This window comes from Fusarium oxysporum, chromosome IX (assembly GCF_013085055.1).
Source record: "Fusarium oxysporum Fo47 chromosome IX, complete sequence".
NCBI lineage: Eukaryota > Fungi > Ascomycota > Sordariomycetes > Hypocreales > Nectriaceae > Fusarium > Fusarium oxysporum.
Window position 1 is genome coordinate 1,032,884 of NC_072848.1, and position 19,576 is coordinate 1,052,459.

A 19,576-nucleotide genomic window follows, 5' to 3' on the forward strand; every position below is an offset into this window, starting at 1 on the left:
CTTGAACAATACTCGAGCATGCCGCCTCGGATGAGGCAGACATAACCAAGCCTGATGAATCGATAATGAAGACGTCGTCATAGTTCTTAACGAACATGGACATTTGGGATCAACAGGGAGTACCTGGCGCACAAAGACATAGGGCGATATGATAATAGCTGGCTTTCTGGTGCGGGAAAGCAATGGTGTGGCTTGCTGAGGTTTCGTGGGGGCAAGGCCATAGTTTTGGGGAGATACCCTGACTGGGGAGAATCGATAACGCATGGTTGCTTGGTAATATGCGCCAAGGTGAAGTTGGATGGCAGCGGGCATCTGAGCCGCTTGTCGGTAGTTTGTGGCTTTAGATGTAACCATAGCGATAAGAAACTTTGTTATCCCATTTTGTCGCGTACTGTGATGTACATATTGGAACAGATATGATTGAGTGCTGCTGGGCGCTTGGCCGGGAAACTCGAACGACTGGAGGTTGATTGAGTGTCTGTTTGGCGCGTAGAGATCGATCTCTCGGTGTCATTTGGAAGCCATCTTATAGTGGCACAAACCATTTTCGTAGAGCATTTCCGTGTGCTATGATGGCGAATCTCTGTCTTTGATTGCGACTGGCCACAACGTGGCTCCAATTACCTCGGACTTCCGAAGCGATTGTTTTGGTATGACAACGTGGCATTTCGCAAGAAAGGTTTTTGTGGTTGAGTTTATAATCATAAACTCGGTCGTGGTGCAGAAGTGGAGTGTCGTTTGTGTTGGTCTTTGGTGTAAGGTAACCGAGTTTTGTGATGCTTCTGAGGCGTCAATAGTGTCGACTTTGAGCCAGAAAGACATGAGAGTAAATCAAACCACAAAAGGAGAAAGAAAAGCATATAGTTGGAGGAGTGTGAGTGAATCATAGAGGTTGTGATGTGGAAGGGAAGATGTCAGTGACGGGCTGAACGCCGTAGGAGAATGTCATAATAGAGAAGAGACATGCCAATACGAAAAGATCTGAAAATGGTGCAAGTCATGCCTACACTGGAAGCAAGCTATAAAACAGACATTATAGTCTCGTACTTACGAGTATAATGCAGAGAAAAATGGCCATCAGTGCATATCAAACAAGTGCTTTGCTTCTGTCGGCGTGAAGCAGAGGCCGTCTGATGTGGCAAGGCGGGGTTCAAGAAGGTCAGCAGACAAAGAGGAGAAGTACGTACCAATACGATAACAACCCATTGAATCTCGCCATTCTGACAAGTACGGTGAGTTATTTGTCTGAGAATTCAAGTCGTAAAATGCAGTTTTCGTCGTCGGTGATTTTTGTCGCTGATAGGTTTTTTTTTCTTTTGCTGGCAGAAATTTGGGGGGAGTAAGGTGGACTTTTTTGGTGGGCTGACGGGGGAGGGAGGAGTACTGTTCGGGAAGGAACCTCGCCTCGCCAAAACAGCAAACAGTGTGAGGGTGACTACCCTGGACAATACGGCCTTCGAGAATTTGGTGACTAACACTAGTAACAGACTGGTAAAGATTGCTAGCTAGGGAAAAATGATGTGGTAGTTTTGAGAAGTCAAATGAACTGGGATTGGTTCGTGCACACAAAGGCATTGTATTTTCGACATTCGTTACAGGCGATGATTCTTTGGTGCACCTTGCTGTGGCGAAGAGGCTCATTCATCACTTGGATTTCGTATGATGTGATCAACTTATATGAAACTATTGTAATTAGCAGAGAGTGTAACAACGTACACCAACTACCTAGGCCTGGTTGTATACTCAAATGCTACAGGGGTCCTAAGCCTTCCTTTCAAGCATGAACTCCCGAAAAAGCTCAAGTAAAAGTAGGCCATTGATTCATGATAGGCCAATAATTTCAAGTTGCATCACCACTACACATCAGACTCCATCGGCACAGGAATCTCCCTCCTCAACTTCTTCTGGATCTCCTCAAAGTCATCCTCATTCTCTTTCGTGATGAACCCCTTCCTGACCAAGAAATCAATCATAACAGGGCACACATTCGGCTTGAACTCTCCTGCTAACATGCGCTGTGCCACCTCCTGACAATCCATCAACACAAACTCCTCCACTTCATCATCTCCCGGTCGAGGAATAACATCCTTCGGCATCTCTAGATCGAAGACGTAGATTATATCTGAGTGGAATAGCTTTGACTTCTGGTTGATGTTTGCCAGCGTTATCGCTCCCGCGGGTTCAACGCTCGATGAGACGAGATCTGGCGGAAGACAAGCTTCTTCGGTAGATTCAGCTTTGATACATGCAAGTGGTGTATCACTGGCCTTGATACCACCAGCGACAGTACTATCAAGAAGACCAGGGTAGCTGAAGAGGTGACGACTTCGTTTCGCAACCCAAATCTTTATGTTCCCATCATCACCGCGTACATACCCCGTCAAGTGAGCACCCCTCGTCGCAATGCCAAACAACGGAGCAGCAAACCTTTCGACCTGCACGAACTCCCTTGCGCCGACTATGCGAAAGTACTCACTGTGTTCCTTGTGCAGAATAGGAAACAGGTCATCGCCAATGGCTTTATCAACAGCTTCTTGAAACGCGGAGTTTGCGTGCTCTGTAAGTGTTGAGCCAGATGGAGGTTCGCTTAGTGTGACAGTGCGGTGGTCGTGGTCGATAGTGAAGGATGCAGGCCATGGCATTAGGGAGACTGTAGCGGGGAGGATGAAGCCATGAGGGCGAGGGTCGGGTGAGAGAAAGAGACGGTAGTAGGGGGCATAGTTTGTTGCAAAGTCGAGAGGAGCACTGGAATTGTTAGTATTCTGTGAAATTCGTGAAGAAGGAGAGTATGTACTTGTCAATGGCGGTGATGAGATCGAGCAGTTTGAGGTCTGATGAAGGTGTCATGATGGCGGGGGTGGGGTGAATCGTGTAAGTCGTGTGAAGGCACCCCTGTTGATATATGAGATGCGCTGGATGCTTGACCGATCTTGTTGTTGCAGAGGTTGCAATGAGATCAAGATAAAGAGCTGATGAGAGTGGAGATGCATCTAATTCTGACTGGACAAGTTGGCCAATGTGAATGGAGAGTTAAACCACAACCTACCACGAAACTATTTGTTTGCATCTTCAAACGAGAAATTTCAGCAAACGACTATCTCTTTTTATTTGGCTATTCCTTTGCGCCGCCACGGATCTATCCTGATCTATGTTTTAGAGCCTCTATCAAGTTTAACCTCATAGCTTCAGCCCTGTAGTGAAACAGTCCCCAGCAGGCATCTATCTATTCACCCCCTTCTTCATCTTCCCCAAACAACTCCTCCATATTCATAGCCTCAAGTGTATTCTCAAGCACTCTCCTACACCTCGCTCTATAATCCAGCACCAACTGCTGATTCCTCGTCAGGTCACCTCCGCCCACAACCTCCACGTCCGTCTCAAGCAACCTCTCCAGCTCTTGCATGACCTTATGCTGAATGATGGCCGCCGTCTGCTGAAGGAATATTCGCCCATCTTCACTGACCTGGCCACTGAAAAACTTCTCCTGCTGCTCTTGCTCTGTGCCCTCGCTGATAAGGGTCGAGCGTTGTTCGGGTGGTGCGAGGGTGCAGAAGATGTCCCAGACCATGTCGTGCTGAACATGCTGGAAGGCTCCCAGAATAGGGATACCATCGTTGAGCTGGACGCTTTGTTTTGAGCGTGCGAGGAGGGAGCTGGGGTCTCGAATGGGTCGTAGAGAGATGTAATACTCCTCTGTAGCCTCACCATGAGCAGGCTGTCGTTTCCGCACATGAACATAGTCATTGTGCAACTTCTCTGTCTCAGGGAGCATAAACCCATATCCCAGTAGTAGCTCAGCATTTGTCTTCATGCTGTAGTTGTTGAAGACCTGCTCCCCAGCCTGATACGCCTTTTCAACCTTGAGACTGCAGCCATTGATCCTCTCATTGCGTACCCATTCCACTTTGGTAGTCATATCGTGATTTCCTACATCAAATAGCGGCATGAGAACAGAAAAGTCGTCTAGCTTGACACCTTCGGGAAGACGTTGCTGATCCTCTGGCCCAAGAACAAGGCTTGGACGGAAACTTCTGCTTGAGAAGATACTGTAGGCCCATTGGTACAATGGCAATGTGAATTGTTTGAGAAGCTCGAGCTCCCACGACTCAGCGGCCAAAAGATCGTGCGCCGTCTTGAATTCTCTCTTCACATTGGCTCTTATGCTCGTAACGCCAACCTCGATGTTCGTCCCCTCAAATAACTCTGCATCCTCATCTGGCCAAAATGGCGGAAGAGACCATGAATCATGGTTATCAGGCTGCGGTAAAGCCTGTATATATGGCGCCCAGAAAGACTCTCCTTTCAATAGAAAGTGCTTGATGAGAACAAAACGGCCAATTACATGCGGTGGTGTTTGCGCCAGAAATCCCGCAGGGAAAGGTTTAGGGTCATCACGACCAGGAAGAGTGTTGAGATATGAGAGCGTGAGAGACGAGGGGATGCTGACGATTGTGTCAAAGGGCGCTGTAGGCGCTTTTGCGCGGAACGAGAGGCCTGTTTCAGGCAAATGAGTGACTTCAACAGAGGGATTGATAGTTGCGCCTTGAGAATGTGCCCATTTTGATAGGGCTGACGCATGCTCTGAAGAAGTCATCTTGAGGATCAAATGAGTGTGAAAGAGTGAAAGTTGAAGAATTGTTGATGTCTGTGCCCCACCTTGAAAAGTGGAAGGGCAAGCCATCTTCAAGTGACGTATTGAAGATCATAAATGTCCGCAATAATCGAGACATTTCATATTAAAAAAGTACAATCATAAATCAGATGAGTTGTCTTGTTGCGAGCTAGGTAGCCTGTTAAGTAGTTATCGCTTCAAATTCCGATCACTAATACAAAATAAGGACTAAATATTGGTATCAAACTCATCACATCTCCCTCATGAGTGTAGACAAAGATGAGTTCTCATACTTTTCTTGGCATGATTACACCATAATAGACCGCAGGTGTTCATGAGATAATCATGTATTATAAGTCATGGCGGAACCAGTTATCTTCAGATCCTCACGATGAAAAGTCTCGAATGAAGTTGGCATTATGAATGTATTGATTGAAACGACTGAACCATAAATACCCTTACGGCTACAGGTATGATACCCAGAAATTACCCTCCTAGACAAGAGCTGTGTTTCTCTTCCTAATCCTCCTGAACACAGGAACAGCATCTGTCCCACTCCCAACCCACTTAACAACATCCTTCCCAAGATCCAGCCCCTTGACCTCATTCAGCTTGGCAATCTCATCAGCGGCAAACCCATAGAACAACTTCAGATGATCATCTCCCTCTCCTAAATCATCAATAGTCAGTCTAAGTTGTTCATTCATAAGAACAATGCTAGTGATCTTCATATGTTTATGGTGCGTCTCACTCTCGAGCTTCTCGTGTAGAATCTTCTTCCAGAGTCTTACAGCTGCAAATGATTTCTCACGGATTACCCACCAGGGTGAATGGACATCCTCGAGCGGGTCGTTGGGCCATTGGAGCCAGGGGACTTTAATGGCGATGAAGGAGTGGTCGTTAGGGTTGTCGAAGGAGCGGTAGCAGCAGACGCCCTGGGGGTTGGGCCATTGGAAACTCAGATAGGAGCTCATCTTGAGTGTTTACTTACCTTGTGCGTATTAAAATATTAGTTGTTGTTTTGACACATATTTGGAACTGTATTGTTTAATCTGTGATTCCAAGGTAAAGGTGATGGGCAGTGGTTTTATATGTGTGGCATGAGATTTCGTATTGCGCAGTTGTTGCTAGGCTGTCAAGCCATGGTATCTGTTCTGGAGATTGGAAGTGAGAAAGTAATGGCTGAACATGTTGTGTTCGTGCGTGTTCGCGATCGCCTGTTGTAAGTCAAGCCTCATGTAAGTCGAGTCTAGAGGCGAACAAAGGAGTAGGCTAACTCTTAAACAATGCTAAACTCGAGAACAAGCCCAGGGTAGAGTCGATACAAGATTCAATGACTTAAGCCAATGAAAGGTGAGCGAGAAACTAAGAAGCCAACCACTTGGGCCAAACCTACGATGTCACCACTTGCCACTTCATCAAATAGGAACACAGATGAGAACCAAGATCAACTCAGTCAATAGATATATATGCACATTTTCTAACCCATATCTCACGTATAACTCCGTTAAATCAAAGCCCTAGTGAAATTCAGCCTCAACCCTTCCATACCTCACCCCATCGACCTTCAACTCAAATCCCAAGCCCGCACTCTCAACCCTCATCTCCAGTGTGAAATCCAAATTATCAAACTCAACGCCCCTCGTCGTCGTCAATCTCGTGAACAAACTCCTTGGAACGGCGTTGAGGTCTGTTGTAAGGGTACACACGTGGATCAGGTCGCGAGTGTAAGCTGCGGGTGGTTCGTCCGCGTCACATGCTATGAGATCGTCGGTGACGATGAGAGATTGACCGGGGCGGAAGTTACGTGTGTAGTGGAATGCGATGGGCGCAAGTGGTGATAGAGCCTCGCCCTGAGATGTGTTAGAAGATGGGAATGAGTTGATCAAAGGAGGAGACGTACCTTTGCAATATGCCATTGCATCCGGTCAGATACCATCCAGCGCTCCCATAAGGGAGACCAGTATCGCTCACTAACCGAATGCTTATCCTCATCATACACAGTAGCATACGATGTACCATAGTGCATTCTCGACTTACGAGAAATGACCATGTTGCCCTCCAGTCCCCTCAGGACAGCACCTCGCACAACCGCCGTCCAAGCATACACAGGCTGCATCACTTCAATGGAGCCTGTCTCCTGTATAGAATTGGCATTGGCGTGTGTAGGCCTTTCGCTATACGGCGGCGGAGCAGCGCTGGTAAAGTGGTTCTTGAGTCGACGATATAGATAATCGCTCTGACCGAAACCTCCAACCAGCACGATGCCCGAGACAATGCCTCCCTTTGAGCGAAGGCCTGTGACTTGGCCCTGGACAAGGTCGCAGACCTCTTTGACCACGGGCTCGAATATGTCCTTGACTTGTTCTGCTGTCATGACGAGGAAGCCCGAGTCTAGCCCAGCCTCTTCATCGTCAGGAAGGCCAGGGAAGCTAGAAATGTCAGCAAGGTCAAGATAGAGACGGCGAGATGTACGTACGGAACATTGACTTCCTGGTGCTCATCCTCATTGAAGTTCCTCTTTACGAACTCCTCAAAGTATCGAAGACCCATTTGCCATGTCTTGCCCTTCTTAGCTTTCATCTCATCAAAACGAGTCTGGCCAAGACGGCCTCTAACATGTTCTTCAAATCGATAGTTCAAGAAAGCACTTCCACACAACCCTCCTGTTCCAACCGCGGACTCCTCTACACGGAGCGGCTTGAGTGAGATAATTTTATATGCGATCAAACTGCGCATTGTCAGTACCATGCTAGATGAAGGGGTTGCTAAACTTACTCAACAGTACCACCTCCAGCATCACAAACAATAAAATTATCACCCACATTCAAATGATTCGGCTGAATCGCCTTAAGCGTATACACAGCCGCAGCCTCAGGCTCACTGATCATCTGAATCTCAGACCTCAACCCCATACCCGCTCTCTCAGCAGCCTGCAGTGTAGTGTTCTTTGCAGCATCACTCCAAACAGCCGGACAAGTGAGTACAAACTCAACTTTTGTCGACGCCATGAACGACTCGCCGTACCTACGGGTGAGCGTGTCCATCGTGTGCTTGTAAATCTGAGTTAAGTAGTCGCTTACTGCATCGACGACATTCTTGTTGAAACGCTTGAGCTGTGCGGCTGTGTCGAGGGGGCTGACGTAGAAGGGAAGTTTTTGAGAACGGTCTAGGAAGAGCTTGATACAGCGTAGACGTGACTCCTCAGGCTTGAACTGGAAACCCCATTTTACTGTTGGTTCAGTGCCTTGTGGTGCATTGGGAGGAAAGTCATAGGCAATCTCCGTTGGGACTTTGTCCGATGTGATACCATTGCCGCCAGGCCAAGTCTTGATGATTTCTATATCATCAGGGGTAGAAGTGTATACGGCAGCAACACTACGAACATTAGCTTCATGTTTTCTCTCAGCTTGAGGTACTCACCCTGAAAACGTAGTTCCAAAATCAACACCCACAATCAAGCGATCATTCAGAGGCGTCTGCTCCCTAACCAATTCTCTAACAGGCCCATTGATAGCCTCCGTGGAGCTTGGCGGGGTATAACTGTTGAAGTAATTATTACGACTGTCCCGGTTCCGCTGACTGCTTGTGCTAGGTCGTATTGGCAGATTGAGACTCATGATGGGCTGACTGGTAGTGATACTGATAGAGGTCCGAGTTTCTCAGTTAAATGCTCATCCATTAGTCCATGAATCCTTTAGCCAACACCGAATTTACCCCTCCCCCGCGTAAAATGATCCAGTCCAGCCTTTCTTTGGTTGGGATGATGGTGAGTGATCAGAAAGAAGCGATATTCAAGAAAATGAGATGATCCAAAATTCGTGAGATGTTTAGATTATCCACGGGCAAGATCGTCGCAAAGTTCTCGGCTTTCTCAAAGTCCGTCCAACATGAATCAGTTGATTCGATGGTCGCTTCGTGTGAAACGTCTAACGTTACGGTTCAGGAACAAACCCTTGATAAAAGTCGTCAACGACCCCCGAGGACAAAAAGAGCGTTTGACACGTTTTAAAGAGATACAGAGATCGTCTCCGTTCGTAATAGTCACTGCTCGTCGTCAGTTCTTGTCTTGGCTTACCAGGACAGGTGAGTGCTGCCTAAGGTAAGCGTCGTGATATTCGTCTAGCCGGCCACGTGACCATGATCACTTCATCCATATCTTCTCACCAACTCAATTCAATTCAACTCAACTCTCACTCGAGTTACATTGTTCAATCGTTTCACAAAGATCTCTTTCAGATTCATCTCACCAAACTCAATGCCATCGATCACATTGTGTCTCGCAATAATGACACCCTGACGGTCACTCGTGTGAACTATAGTAATATTATAAAGCCTAAGAGATTTGCTTATTCCCATCACAGCTTAATATTGTGCAAATAATACCATGCATGTCACTACTCAAGCCACCTCATCTCCTGTCTTTCAATCTCTAATTTGGCTGCCTCCCCGCTTTCTACAAATGTTGCCTCATTATTCTGACTTGGTCCCCCACTACTAAAGGGAGGCAGAAACCTTCTTATCGATTCAATGAGACCGCCAACATTCTCGATGAAGCCCACGATGCTTAGTTCACATAGGCCATTGGGCAGTCAAAGCAGAAATCGCATAGAGCGCATGAAACAGTAATTGTTTTGATATTTTGTTGATTAACCCCATGGTCCCCTCCTCATACCAAGGCACCCCTTCTCCTGTTGCCGGGGCGTGTAAAATTATATACTTTGATCATAAAATTGCAAACTGCTTTGTCGGGCATCCTGGCCGGCGAAAGACTCCATCTATTGATTTGACAGTCTCCCAATGCATTGACTGAAAAGGTGGGGGGATAATAAAATGCTCGCTGACTTTTTTACATGCTTCAATAAGCAAACGATGGCTCTGGCCGTCACTTTGTCCATCTCCTGGGGAGGCGTCCTGTTTGACCCTTTTTTGTCCATTCAAGCAAAGATAACCCAAGGATATGACAAAGAAAATGGCCGGTCATATTCAGCCCAAGCACCTCAGACTCCTTTCCACCTTTCTTATATAGTAGTGAGACAAAGGAAAGAAATTGATTGAGTGGTATGTGTATGGTATTGCTTCAAGCAGATTGCTGCGGCTGCGCTCGCCTGTGGTCTATAGGGGGTATTTGATACTCAAGGTATAAAAACGAAGAAGAGCAAACGGTTCAAAAAGTGAGAGATGGCGAAGAGGTAATAGTAATAATAATGTGCAGAAGGCGGCATAAAACTGCGGCCGGGTATTTGGTGAAAATGTTGAGTGCTGAATCGAAGGGAGGAATAAAGTATGTATAGTCAAGCCAGTTATGCCCAAAAATCAAACGGACCGCCCACGTTACAACAATGATAAAAAGATCAGAAAAGGGGTTGCATATCTCAACCCAAACACCCAAACACCATGACCATGCGAGTCGATATCAATAACTTTTTCGGCGCCACTGGACGTAATCGTAACAGTATGTCAAGACGAAACACTTAGAAGCGACTGCCAGCAGCCCAGATACTAGCGGCTGCTGATGCTGCCCACTCGCTTTCCTCATATGGTGGCGTGGGCCACTTATACTGGTTATCAGTCTTCTTGTTAAGATCCAGTGGCCTGGGGGTAACAGCCTCGTGACCATCGGCAAACAGGACTTGATTACCGTTGGCAGAGGGTGACGGCGTAGGGTATGGGTTCATCAACCCAATGTTGCTAGCCGACTGTCGAAGAGGCTTATTTTGGTTCTGCTCCATGCGCTTGACGGCCCGTTGAGTAGAAGTCAAAGCCTCGTCTAGAAGCTCGTCTTCCTCATCAGGAGCCTCATATTGATGTACGCCATGTGTCGCTTGGGCCCTCCTGGTTCGGCTAGAGATGGGCCCACCTCGAGCAGCACCGATCAGGTTGTCTACTGACCGGGCTTGGTGTTGAGGAAGCGAGTGATGTCGCTTGAGGGTGCTGGTAGGCGAGATCTGGTGACTGGGCGGAACGGGAGGTCGCGAATCGAGGTTGTTCTGAACATCTCGGAGGGCCTTGTCCAGGGATTCGTAGACCTCGGATTTAGGAATGGGAGCCTGTTGTTGCGATTGGTCAATAACCATGGACGACCGGTTGCTAGCCCAAGGGCCACATCCAACCTGGGCCTCCAGGTCGTCGTCATAGGCGGGTGAGACGGGGGTCTGATGTCGTCCCGAGAACCGCCGCGCACGCTTTCTGAGATGTGAAAAGAAGCTCTCCTTCTGTCCACTCGGAGGGGAGGCGAGGCCAGAATTCCCATTGAGTGCCCTTTCGGCCTGTTGCCGATGCATTTCTGTGTAGTTGTTTGTGCTTGAAGCGACAGAGAGCTGTCGGCCAAGTTTCTTGGTCTTCCCCTGGCCATGTCCATTAGCGTAAGAGTCGTCGTATGTGTTGTTGGCGCGGGCATTTACAGCATCAGGGATCGGCGAGATCGGTCGCGCAGTGGGAAGAATAGGCATGGGCGCCACGTTTGATGGGCCATTTGTCCAAGTGGTCCTCTTTCCGGCAGCTGGGCGAACCTTTGCAGTGGATGCCTCAACAGCCGATGAAGCATGTACAGGTGCGGGTCTGGGGGCAGTGGAATCCTTTGTCTGGGCCTGCATGGTAGCCAGGTCAGTACTCTCAGAACGTCCGATGAGAGACTTGCGGAACCAAGATTGCTTCACAGATGTGGGTGTAGTAGTAGCAGCCTCCTTGCTGCTTCGGCTGAGGTCAGACTGTTTGCGTCCAAGAATTCGAGAAGCAGAAGACTTGGGTCGCATAGGATCAACGGCATCGGCAAAGTACTCGTGAGCAAGAGCCTGTGATGATGTTGGGCGGTTCTTGGGGTCCCACATTAAGCACCAAGTGACGAACTGGCTGAGGGAGGTCGGCCATTGGGGTGTTTGCAGAATGGTGTCCATAGCATGGGGAGCCATCTTGGGGAATGAGAAACCAAGCTTGCCAGCGAGTCTGGTTCCCTCACGCCAATCTCCTCCACCGACGCGGTTACCGGACTTGTTATACCAGTTACCAGGGCTGCCCATAATCTCACAAACTCGCCAAACTTGATCAACCTCATTTCCACCGGGAAACAAGGGCTTCAATGTAGCAATCTCAACAGCCATGGCACCAACAGCCCAGATATCGACGGGAGCGGAGTATTCTCCAGCTCGCAAAAGAACTTCGGGAGCACGGTACCATCTTGTTGATACGTAAGTAGTGTAGGGGAGCTTTGAGTGTGTCTCTCGGGCGAGACCGAAATCGGCTATTTTGACGGTGTATGTGGGTGGTGTTGAAGGAGGAGTAACGAGAGCTGAGTATCGGCGGAAGGTGTTGCCAGATTCATTGTGACCAGAAGTAGTGACTAGGATGTTTTCGGGCTTGATGTCGCGGTGGAAAAAGTGGTGAGAGTGAATGTGTTCGAGACCTTGCATGATTTGGAAAAGAATGCTCTTGACGCTGGCATTATCGAGACACTTGTGGTCGCGAGCCTTCATCAGTTGGTAGAGGTTGCCCTCCATGTACTCCATGGCGATATGGAGCTTCTTGGTGTAGGGGTCCAAGAAGATGTCGAGAGCGGGAACAAGGTGAGGATGTTGAGGGAGAGTGCGAAGGAAGACGACCTCGCGGAGTTCCAAACATGGTGCTAGCGACTCGAAGCTCTTCTTCATTGTCTTGATAGCGACCTGCAGAAATGGTTACGGGAGCTGTCACACAAGAGGGTGCACATCGTATTGACTTACCACTGTACCTCGGCGAGCAACGTTGGCACCAGCCGTCCGAACTCTACCCAGAACGACACTGCCAAAGCTTCCATCGCCAATCTCCTTCAATACTTCGAATCGATCCTCGAGGGCAAGCTGTTGACCAGAAACACCCCGATAGGTCAAGTCATTTTGAACAGTCATCATGTCGGTTGTGATCGAGGGGACTCTATTTCGGATGCAGTGTGACACGCGAATGAGTTGGGGTCCTGGGGTACGAATGTTATTCGGAGGGTCCCCGAATTGGACGGCAGCCAAGTGAATATACCTAATCGGATCCAAAAACAAGAAGCTCTCTCAAAGAGCTAGAAATCGTTTTACCGGAGCATTCAGATCGGACAAGTTGATTTTGGAAAACGGCGGCGAACGAGCGTGGGACCTGACGGTGGGTGGGTGTGGCAGCGAGTGTGTGCAATTGTATATAGCAATGTTGGTCCCTGAAGCAATTACTCGTGGTAGTAGTAGTAGCACTGTTAATCGGATTGAGAGGATGTGGCGGCAGTAAAGGTAACGAAGTTGATGATAGATGAGTGAATGGAACTGAACAATGGGAGGTCGAGAAAGAGGGGACGGGATGTAAGTGTTTAGAATTAATCGAGACGACGATGGATGAGAATAAACGTCAATCAAAGGAGATGAGATCTCGCCAGAGGGTCCAGGTTCCAGAAGAGCAAAAGGAGTGACTTGAAGTGAGGGTGATTGCAGAAGTGGATAGGGTCGATATTAACGAAAAGGAGAGCGAAAGAAAGCTCTTGACAAGGGCCAAGGGCCACGGGCCAGGGGGGGAGTGGCTTGAATTGAACTGAACTGAACTGAACTGAACCTGCCGATCGGGGCAGGATCCTCAGGCCACTAGCGAATACGTTAAGGTAAGGTAACCCAGTTGCTCTGCTCCCCAAAAGAGAGGGCCCAGCGAAGAGTTTCCCGCTCTACCTCTTAGTGTGATTAATGCGAAGGATGCTTGAATAATGACCCGGGGGGTTACTGATTCAGCGATTGTTGCGCGACGTCAATAGATGTTGTTTATTGTCATTGCCATTATTGAATATGTCAGAAGAGGGGAAGAAGAAGAAAAGAGAGAGAACTGCAGGTGAGCTGAACATGGGGTGAGCCCTGACGTGGTTAAAGTCCAGGGAGACAAGATAGAGCGAACAACCAACCTATACTGAAGCAAGCAAGTTCCCCCCAGAAAAGCCCAAAAAAGACCAAAGCCAGAGTCAGTACCAGAGGCGTCGACAGGTGAGACACGAAGGGGGCGTGAGAAGAGACAGAGACCAAAAGATGTGGGCGTGTCGTGGTATCCGTCAACAGCCAAAATGAGTGGAGTGCAGCGAAGCCGTGGAAAAAGAAGCAATGGAGACTTTGCTCTGTCCAGGGTTCACCAACGGGAAAGGAGGTCAAGTCCAAGTACTTGCGAGCTGCAGGCGGGACCTTGCAGGAACCTTGCGCGCTGTAGAAAGGTGGCTGGGAAAAAAGGTATCCATGTCACCGGCCAACTGTAGATTTTGGGCCAGCACATGTCACTGTACGCCATCACGACTCTCTGTTCTCCACTTTAAAATGCGCCCCTGTCGAAGAAATGGAAAACCCAGCTCAACAGCGACACTTTCAGTTCAGGCATTATTCGCCAAGATCCGGGTACGTACCCGTGCTCCGGTCAGGGCACTTACGCACCCCAGGCAGCCCTGAAAGAGACCTGACAGCGAGCACTGTGAGAGCCCGCACTGAGAGGAGAAAAGGCCCATGGCAGCGGGAGCAGACTGGGCTGGCGGGGAGCACACGGGAGTCCTTCAGAAGCTCTGGAGAGTGACCTGCTAACGAAGCCTTATGAACTTAGTTCGAGTCACGGCGCCCTGGTGGTACCGGTACCTCATTTCGCGCTGATCTCAAGCTGCAAGTCAGAGTACAGTACTGACTCACAGCCATCCCATGCAGAAATAAGCATAAGCACGCTGTTCAACCTTGGTATTCTGCAAAAAGATGGGCAAAGGGAGGAAGAAACCCATCAGAGAGATTATCAGATCGGAGACAGCGACACGCGAAATTCCCAATCTCAGGATAAGATGTTAAACTGTCGTAGACAAGCGAAGAATGAAACTAGGATCCAAGAGCAACCGCACAAGATCCAATGGGTGTGCAAGGTTCTGAGAAATGGATCACTTGAAGACTTCCTAGGGAGGGTCAGAGGGAGTCAGAAGAGCACACCAAACGAACCTTAGGGTGTCTTTTTCATGGTGTCGTGTGGCCCTCTCAACTCTGGCTGCCCACTGGTATGGGCCAGAATGCCCGACGTGAAAAGTGGCAGACGGCGAATGACATGACACTACAGAGATCACGGGCGGTTTCCTTTCATCTTGAGCCCAGTCAGTCCCAGTCAGTCCCAGTCCAGTCGGCTCTTGGTCTTGGAAATAAGGGTCAGTCTACCGTGGTCCCAGATAAATGGAAACGACTCTCGTAACCTCGCTAGCACTGAAGAAAATAGATGACCGAACAATTGGGGACGAACGAAACCACAAGAAACGACCTAGGGCCACCGGGGGAAGCTCCCCTGGCCCCCCCTAGAAGCTTTCTAGGATTGGATTTTGCACCGGCGATGACGGCGTTGCAGACATCGACCATTTATTTGCCGACCTTGACTGGGAACTTTTTGTGCCTGAGGTGCTATCATAATCATAGTCAGTTCACTTACAATCACGGGGAACAAAGCGATGAGCATCCTAGTGTCCAAGGCCAATCTCAATCTCGTGGCGCGGCGGGACCTTTCAATGTTTTCCCGTGTTTTATTTCTTTTTTGGGGCATGGCTCTCCGAGCTGCAAATTGTCGCAATTTGTGACAGTAACCCCAAGGGCCCAAAGACGTTACCAACCGCGGCAGCAGATCACGATTGATAGGCCCTGGGAGATGAGCAATCCAGCCTGTCTTGTCACCCAGGACCACCGCTCTCATGCCTCGAACTCGAACAAAGATTAACGGCGCGGGTGAACAATTTATTGGTATCACAATGCTGTGTTTCCCCGCAGGCCGTAATTTGGCTTTCAATGAGCCAAGCAAAATGGTGAAATTGGCACACGGTTAGAACGCCAGACGCGTGGGTTTTGGAGCAGACGCGTTTTCTTACTCGCTACACGCGCTTGCTCTGCCGCCTCAGCCTCGGCCGATTCTCGTGGCCTCGCGCCACAGCACCCTGGGTTGCATATCGAAGATTGGCCGTTGCACAACCGCAACTTATCTATCAATAGTTCAGATGAATGGCGCAGTCAAGCAGGTCTTTCCTGCAAGAACATCCAACTCGTATCGAGCATCCAGGTTCATACCTAATCTCCAACTACTTAAGTGGCGCTCTTGTCAAATTCCATCCGTAAGAGCCTACAGAAGGCCCTCTCACGTCCTGGCGCTGTCTCGGGGTCGCATGAAATGGCCTCTGGGCTTTGCCCCTCGTTCATCCCCAAACCTTAGGTTCCTACCTCAGGGCCCTCGTGGGTTAATTGGTACGTGCGGGAGGCCGTCGTCCAACAGCCGGGGGGCATTAATCAAACAGCCAGCCTAGCCTTGGGTGCTTTTCCTTCCGCTGGGACGTGCCCTGGGATTAATGCTCACAGGGGCCTGGAGGGCAAAAAGAAAAGGGGGAGGGGATAGGAGAGGGGAATATCGACGAGGGGCATTGTGACCGTTGAAGTGACGAAACACGCTGGGGAATCACTTAACACGCTTGGGAATGACAAAGGGCTTTGCTGAAGCTGTGACAAGAGGGTTAAGCAATGCAGCGTCAAGAGGTTGATGTGATGGAAACAAGGAACAGCTTTTTCCGAAACGTACAGGCCCTTGTCACACACGTGTACAAGTCTGTTGGTAGTGCGAATTATGCAGCGCCATTCAGGGCATAACTGGGCATAAGACGCCACCCGGGTTTTTAGCCGTTAGAGCTAAAGGTTCTGTTCTGTCCCATCTTTCAGCCTTTCACAGTCGATCATCTCAACTTGTGAGCCCTAAAGTGGTTCCTGGAAACCACTCCAGCCTCTGTTTGTGCATTATGATCGATACACATGGTGTCATTGTGCCTGATGAACGTGTAAGCAGGTTTGTTCAGTGGTTGTAACGTCATTTAGATACAAATATCACATATCAGAGGATGTCACTTACATCAGGGTAGTCCCGATCTATTGTCTGGCTGGCATAAGATCAGAGAGTGTTCAGTATGCCGAGAAATGTTCGATCAAGGGTCTAAGAAGACTCGAGAATTTCATTATCCATGCGAGATTGATCCTTTCGCGAGCAAGATTGGGTGCTTCTTTTCCCAGTATCATGCTGATCCATCCCATCCCACCGGTCCTCGAGCCAACGTCCGGGGTGTGGGGCCGTCTGCCAGGGGCCAGCCGCCGGACCGTAACTCGACAGGACCCGGCCAATTTCACACTGGCCGTTAATTACCAAACATCCGCCTGCCAGGTACAGTGTAGTCCGTACGGGTTCTTTTTCATGCCTAATTGTGGGTGAGTGGCCCTTCCATTCGGTACTTTCCAGAAAGCTGCTGCAGGTACCAAACGTCCAGGTACTATACTTCACTCCATCCATCCCCATTGTTTGAAACCCCTGGGCTTACACCAAGAGTCGCACTCGTGAAAGCCAATCTTCTTCTGTGTCCATGTCCACGATTGCACCGTGCATTGCTAATTCCTACTCGGGGCACGTTTCCCGATCCTGGACTCGTCTGTCTGTCACGATGCTGCAGGATCGACCCAATGCAAAGGACACACGCCCGGGGAACGGAGATTGCCTGCAACAAATTTATAGGCGAGCTTGTCACGATGGTACCGTACGGTAGCATTTCCGGGTTCACCGGTGTTGTGGAATAGTCTAGCAGACCTTCTCGAAGGAAAGGTTATCCTGGCCCAACAGACTGGACGACCTAGGCGTCGATCCATCTCGCAGCGCAGTGCAGCGGTCGTGAATGATTGTCGTCCCCATTGATGTTCCCCTTCTATTTCCCTTCTCGTTGCTTTTTGATTGTCTCACGCAGTGAACGGTAGATTGGATGCCTCCCTCGGTGTTGGTCTCGTTATCAATGCCGCGGCGTGAAACACGGCAAGTCTTCAGAGCCGTTGACTGACGATTGTACACCAGCCTCGAATCATGCAGCCGGTCATAATGGCCAAGTACATAGATAACGGTAGTTATCAAAATTAGGCCTTAATTGTCTCGAGGAGAGCAGGCGGGGTGAACTCTGATGCGATTGTCCCTGCATTCTCAACCCAGTCGATCATTCAATCAATCAAAGCTCTAGCTGGCGCGTCGCTTCGTAACCGGCTATGCGCTGTCACGACCCAAGGCTATGTATGCCCAGGAGTTCCCTGCGCGACACGTTTATCACTTGAGCGACCGAATGCACAGATGATAGATGATGCGAGTAAGCCGGTGCCTAAGATCTCTGACGGGCCCGTTCGCTCAGTTCCCAGCCCGACCATTTGAAGGGACCTCCGATGGTGGCTGAGGTTGAAGGGATCATGATTTCTATTTCAGAGAAGACCCTGTGAACGACCTGCCGTGAGATATGGCCTCCATGATGGTCCTCAACGCCCAAGCGCGGCACGCACAGATGGAGGCTGGAGCAATGCATTTTTCTGAAACAAAGACTTGCTTTTGGGTCTGGCTTATGACCAGTACTGAGCTTTCAACATGCTGTGAGATCGAAATGTGCCTGAACGTGACGTGCTGTGCCGTATCTGAAAACTGTGCCTCGATCCCATCGATTTAGCTCCAACATTGTCGTCATTATGCCGTTTCTTTTCCAACAACCTACCATTGAGTTGGAAGAGTGTGCCTGTACCTGTTTCAGTAGCTCGGCTCACATCATCAGCCATGAAACCTTTGCTACCATCTCTTCTCTGCAGTGCTGACTCTGCCCTGTCTGTTGATCAAATCAATTGGCTGAAGATCGTGATCAAGCCTGCGCCACAAGAGTAATGCCTGCACCATTATTCGTATTTCCAGCCCTCGTCTATTCTGGTCTCAATGCCTCACTTTCGCTTTTCCTGCCACCTCTTTCGCTTCTCAAAGGCCTAGCCAGCCTTGAGATCAACTGACCTAACGTTTTTCATCAATTGACATTTGTGGAGTGCAGGCGCCAAAGGGTTCTTCCCGATGGGACGCCCCGTGCTGCTCCACCAGTGCCTCGAGCCCGTTGGTCTTCTCTAGCGTGTGCACTATCAACAGTAAAGTGAACTCAGAAGGTCCGAGAATCTAGGAATGGTGTATGAGTTATTAGCTTTGGTGATCGGCATCGTCTGAGAAAAATCGACGGTTACCAAAAAGCAAATTCTCAACAGTGGTTCCGGCATTGGAAAGGGCCTGTGATCCTGAGGTTGAGACTCAAAGCTCGGCTGTAGAGCAGTTATGGACCCATGCTCCGTCACCGCATTGTCGGGTTCACTTTTGACGTGTTCCCCTTGTCCTGAGTGACCATGACCGACCGGGACCTGAGCTGGCAGTTCCGTATTGGCCGGGTTTAATGCATGCTTTTCCTTTGCGTGGAATTGGACGAATGTGGCGATATCTGTCCATCCCGAGAGCTATCGTAGTCGATCTTAGCCCGCTTGGGTTGACTGTCACAGCGGCATCACTCATGGTGAAGTCATTGATCAGTGGTGTTACTGACACGACCATTGGACACGAAGCGCGTTGTCTTGTCGATCTATTTTTATTTTTTTTTCATACTGTATCCAGGACCCAGTGATGCTCATCGCAACCGATGCTCGCTCGGTGGACCGACAACAGCTTATCGTGGAGCACGGATTCAGGGACCAGCTGTTTGTAACGGGCAGGTTATTTCCAGAGCACCGGTCTCTCTCGGAGGTCTTGCTACCAGTCTTGTTTCAATGAAGCGCGCCAACTTCTTGTTTTCTCATGGCTCAGAGCTTGTCACGCCGTTTTGGACATCTAACTTCAGCCCAGTGCTGAGGCTTGCACAAGCGCGAGTCAAAAGGTTGCCTACCCCAGATCCTTTGGCCAAGACGAGTATCGTCCACATGGGATCGACCTGATCTGGAAGACCGCCAACCTGTATCGGTAAGGGCGTCTTTTTGTAGTCTAGGCCTGATTGTCGCCTCTCTGGAACGAGTCTATCGATGGTGGGTTTGAGAAGATGGATGAAGCCTGCCACCGTAGATGGGTCGTTCGCCAAGCTTAACCTGACGATGGATACCAGTTTCTACCGTAGACACGCCGTTA

The 19,576-nt window shown here is 49.3% G+C and overlaps 5 protein-coding genes across 5 annotated transcripts; all 5 read right to left on the bottom strand.

Moving 5' to 3' along the window:
* Positions 1-1,856: 1,856 nt before the first annotated feature.
* On the bottom strand, positions 1,857-2,922 carry FOBCDRAFT_298127 (uncharacterized protein; the record flags this gene model as incomplete). The annotated part of the gene is made up of 2 exons (XM_031189704.3): positions 2,795-2,922; positions 1,857-2,745 (listed from the first exon to the last, which is right to left on the bottom strand). Exons 1-2 carry the CDS (start codon positions 2,845-2,847, stop codon positions 1,857-1,859), a joined length of 942 nt encoding a protein of 313 aa, XP_031033689.2. The 5' UTR covers positions 2,848-2,922.
* A 224-nt stretch (positions 2,923-3,146) lies between these two features.
* FOBCDRAFT_51442 (uncharacterized protein) lies at positions 3,147-4,611 on the bottom strand. Its single transcript, XM_031189705.3, has one exon. It carries the CDS (start codon positions 4,592-4,594, stop codon positions 3,224-3,226), a length of 1,371 nt encoding a protein of 456 aa, XP_031033690.2. The 5' UTR covers positions 4,595-4,611; the 3' UTR covers positions 3,147-3,223.
* Positions 4,612-5,106: 495 nt separating this feature from the next.
* Positions 5,107-5,586, bottom strand: FOBCDRAFT_206155 (uncharacterized protein; the record flags this gene model as incomplete). Its single annotated transcript, XM_031189706.2, has 1 exon — positions 5,107-5,586. The coding sequence occupies one exon, from the start codon at positions 5,584-5,586 to the stop codon at positions 5,107-5,109; it is 480 nt and encodes a 159-aa protein (XP_031033691.2).
* A 461-nt stretch (positions 5,587-6,047) lies between these two features.
* Positions 6,048-8,679, bottom strand: FOBCDRAFT_263948 (uncharacterized protein). The gene is made up of 5 exons (XM_031189707.3): positions 8,036-8,679; positions 7,391-7,990; positions 7,092-7,343; positions 6,516-7,044; positions 6,048-6,465 (listed from the first exon to the last, which is right to left on the bottom strand). The coding sequence occupies exons 1-5, from the start codon at positions 8,230-8,232 to the stop codon at positions 6,133-6,135; spliced, it is 1,911 nt and encodes a 636-aa protein (XP_031033692.2). The 5' UTR covers positions 8,233-8,679; the 3' UTR covers positions 6,048-6,132.
* Positions 8,680-10,086: 1,407 nt separating this feature from the next.
* Positions 10,087-12,498, bottom strand: FOBCDRAFT_145176 (kinase-like domain-containing protein; the record flags this gene model as incomplete). The annotated part of the gene is made up of 2 exons (XM_054706821.1): positions 10,087-12,273; positions 12,331-12,498. The coding sequence occupies 2 exons, from the start codon at positions 12,496-12,498 to the stop codon at positions 10,087-10,089; spliced, it is 2,355 nt and encodes a 784-aa protein (XP_054562796.1).
* Between the last annotated feature and the right edge of the window lie 7,078 nt (positions 12,499-19,576).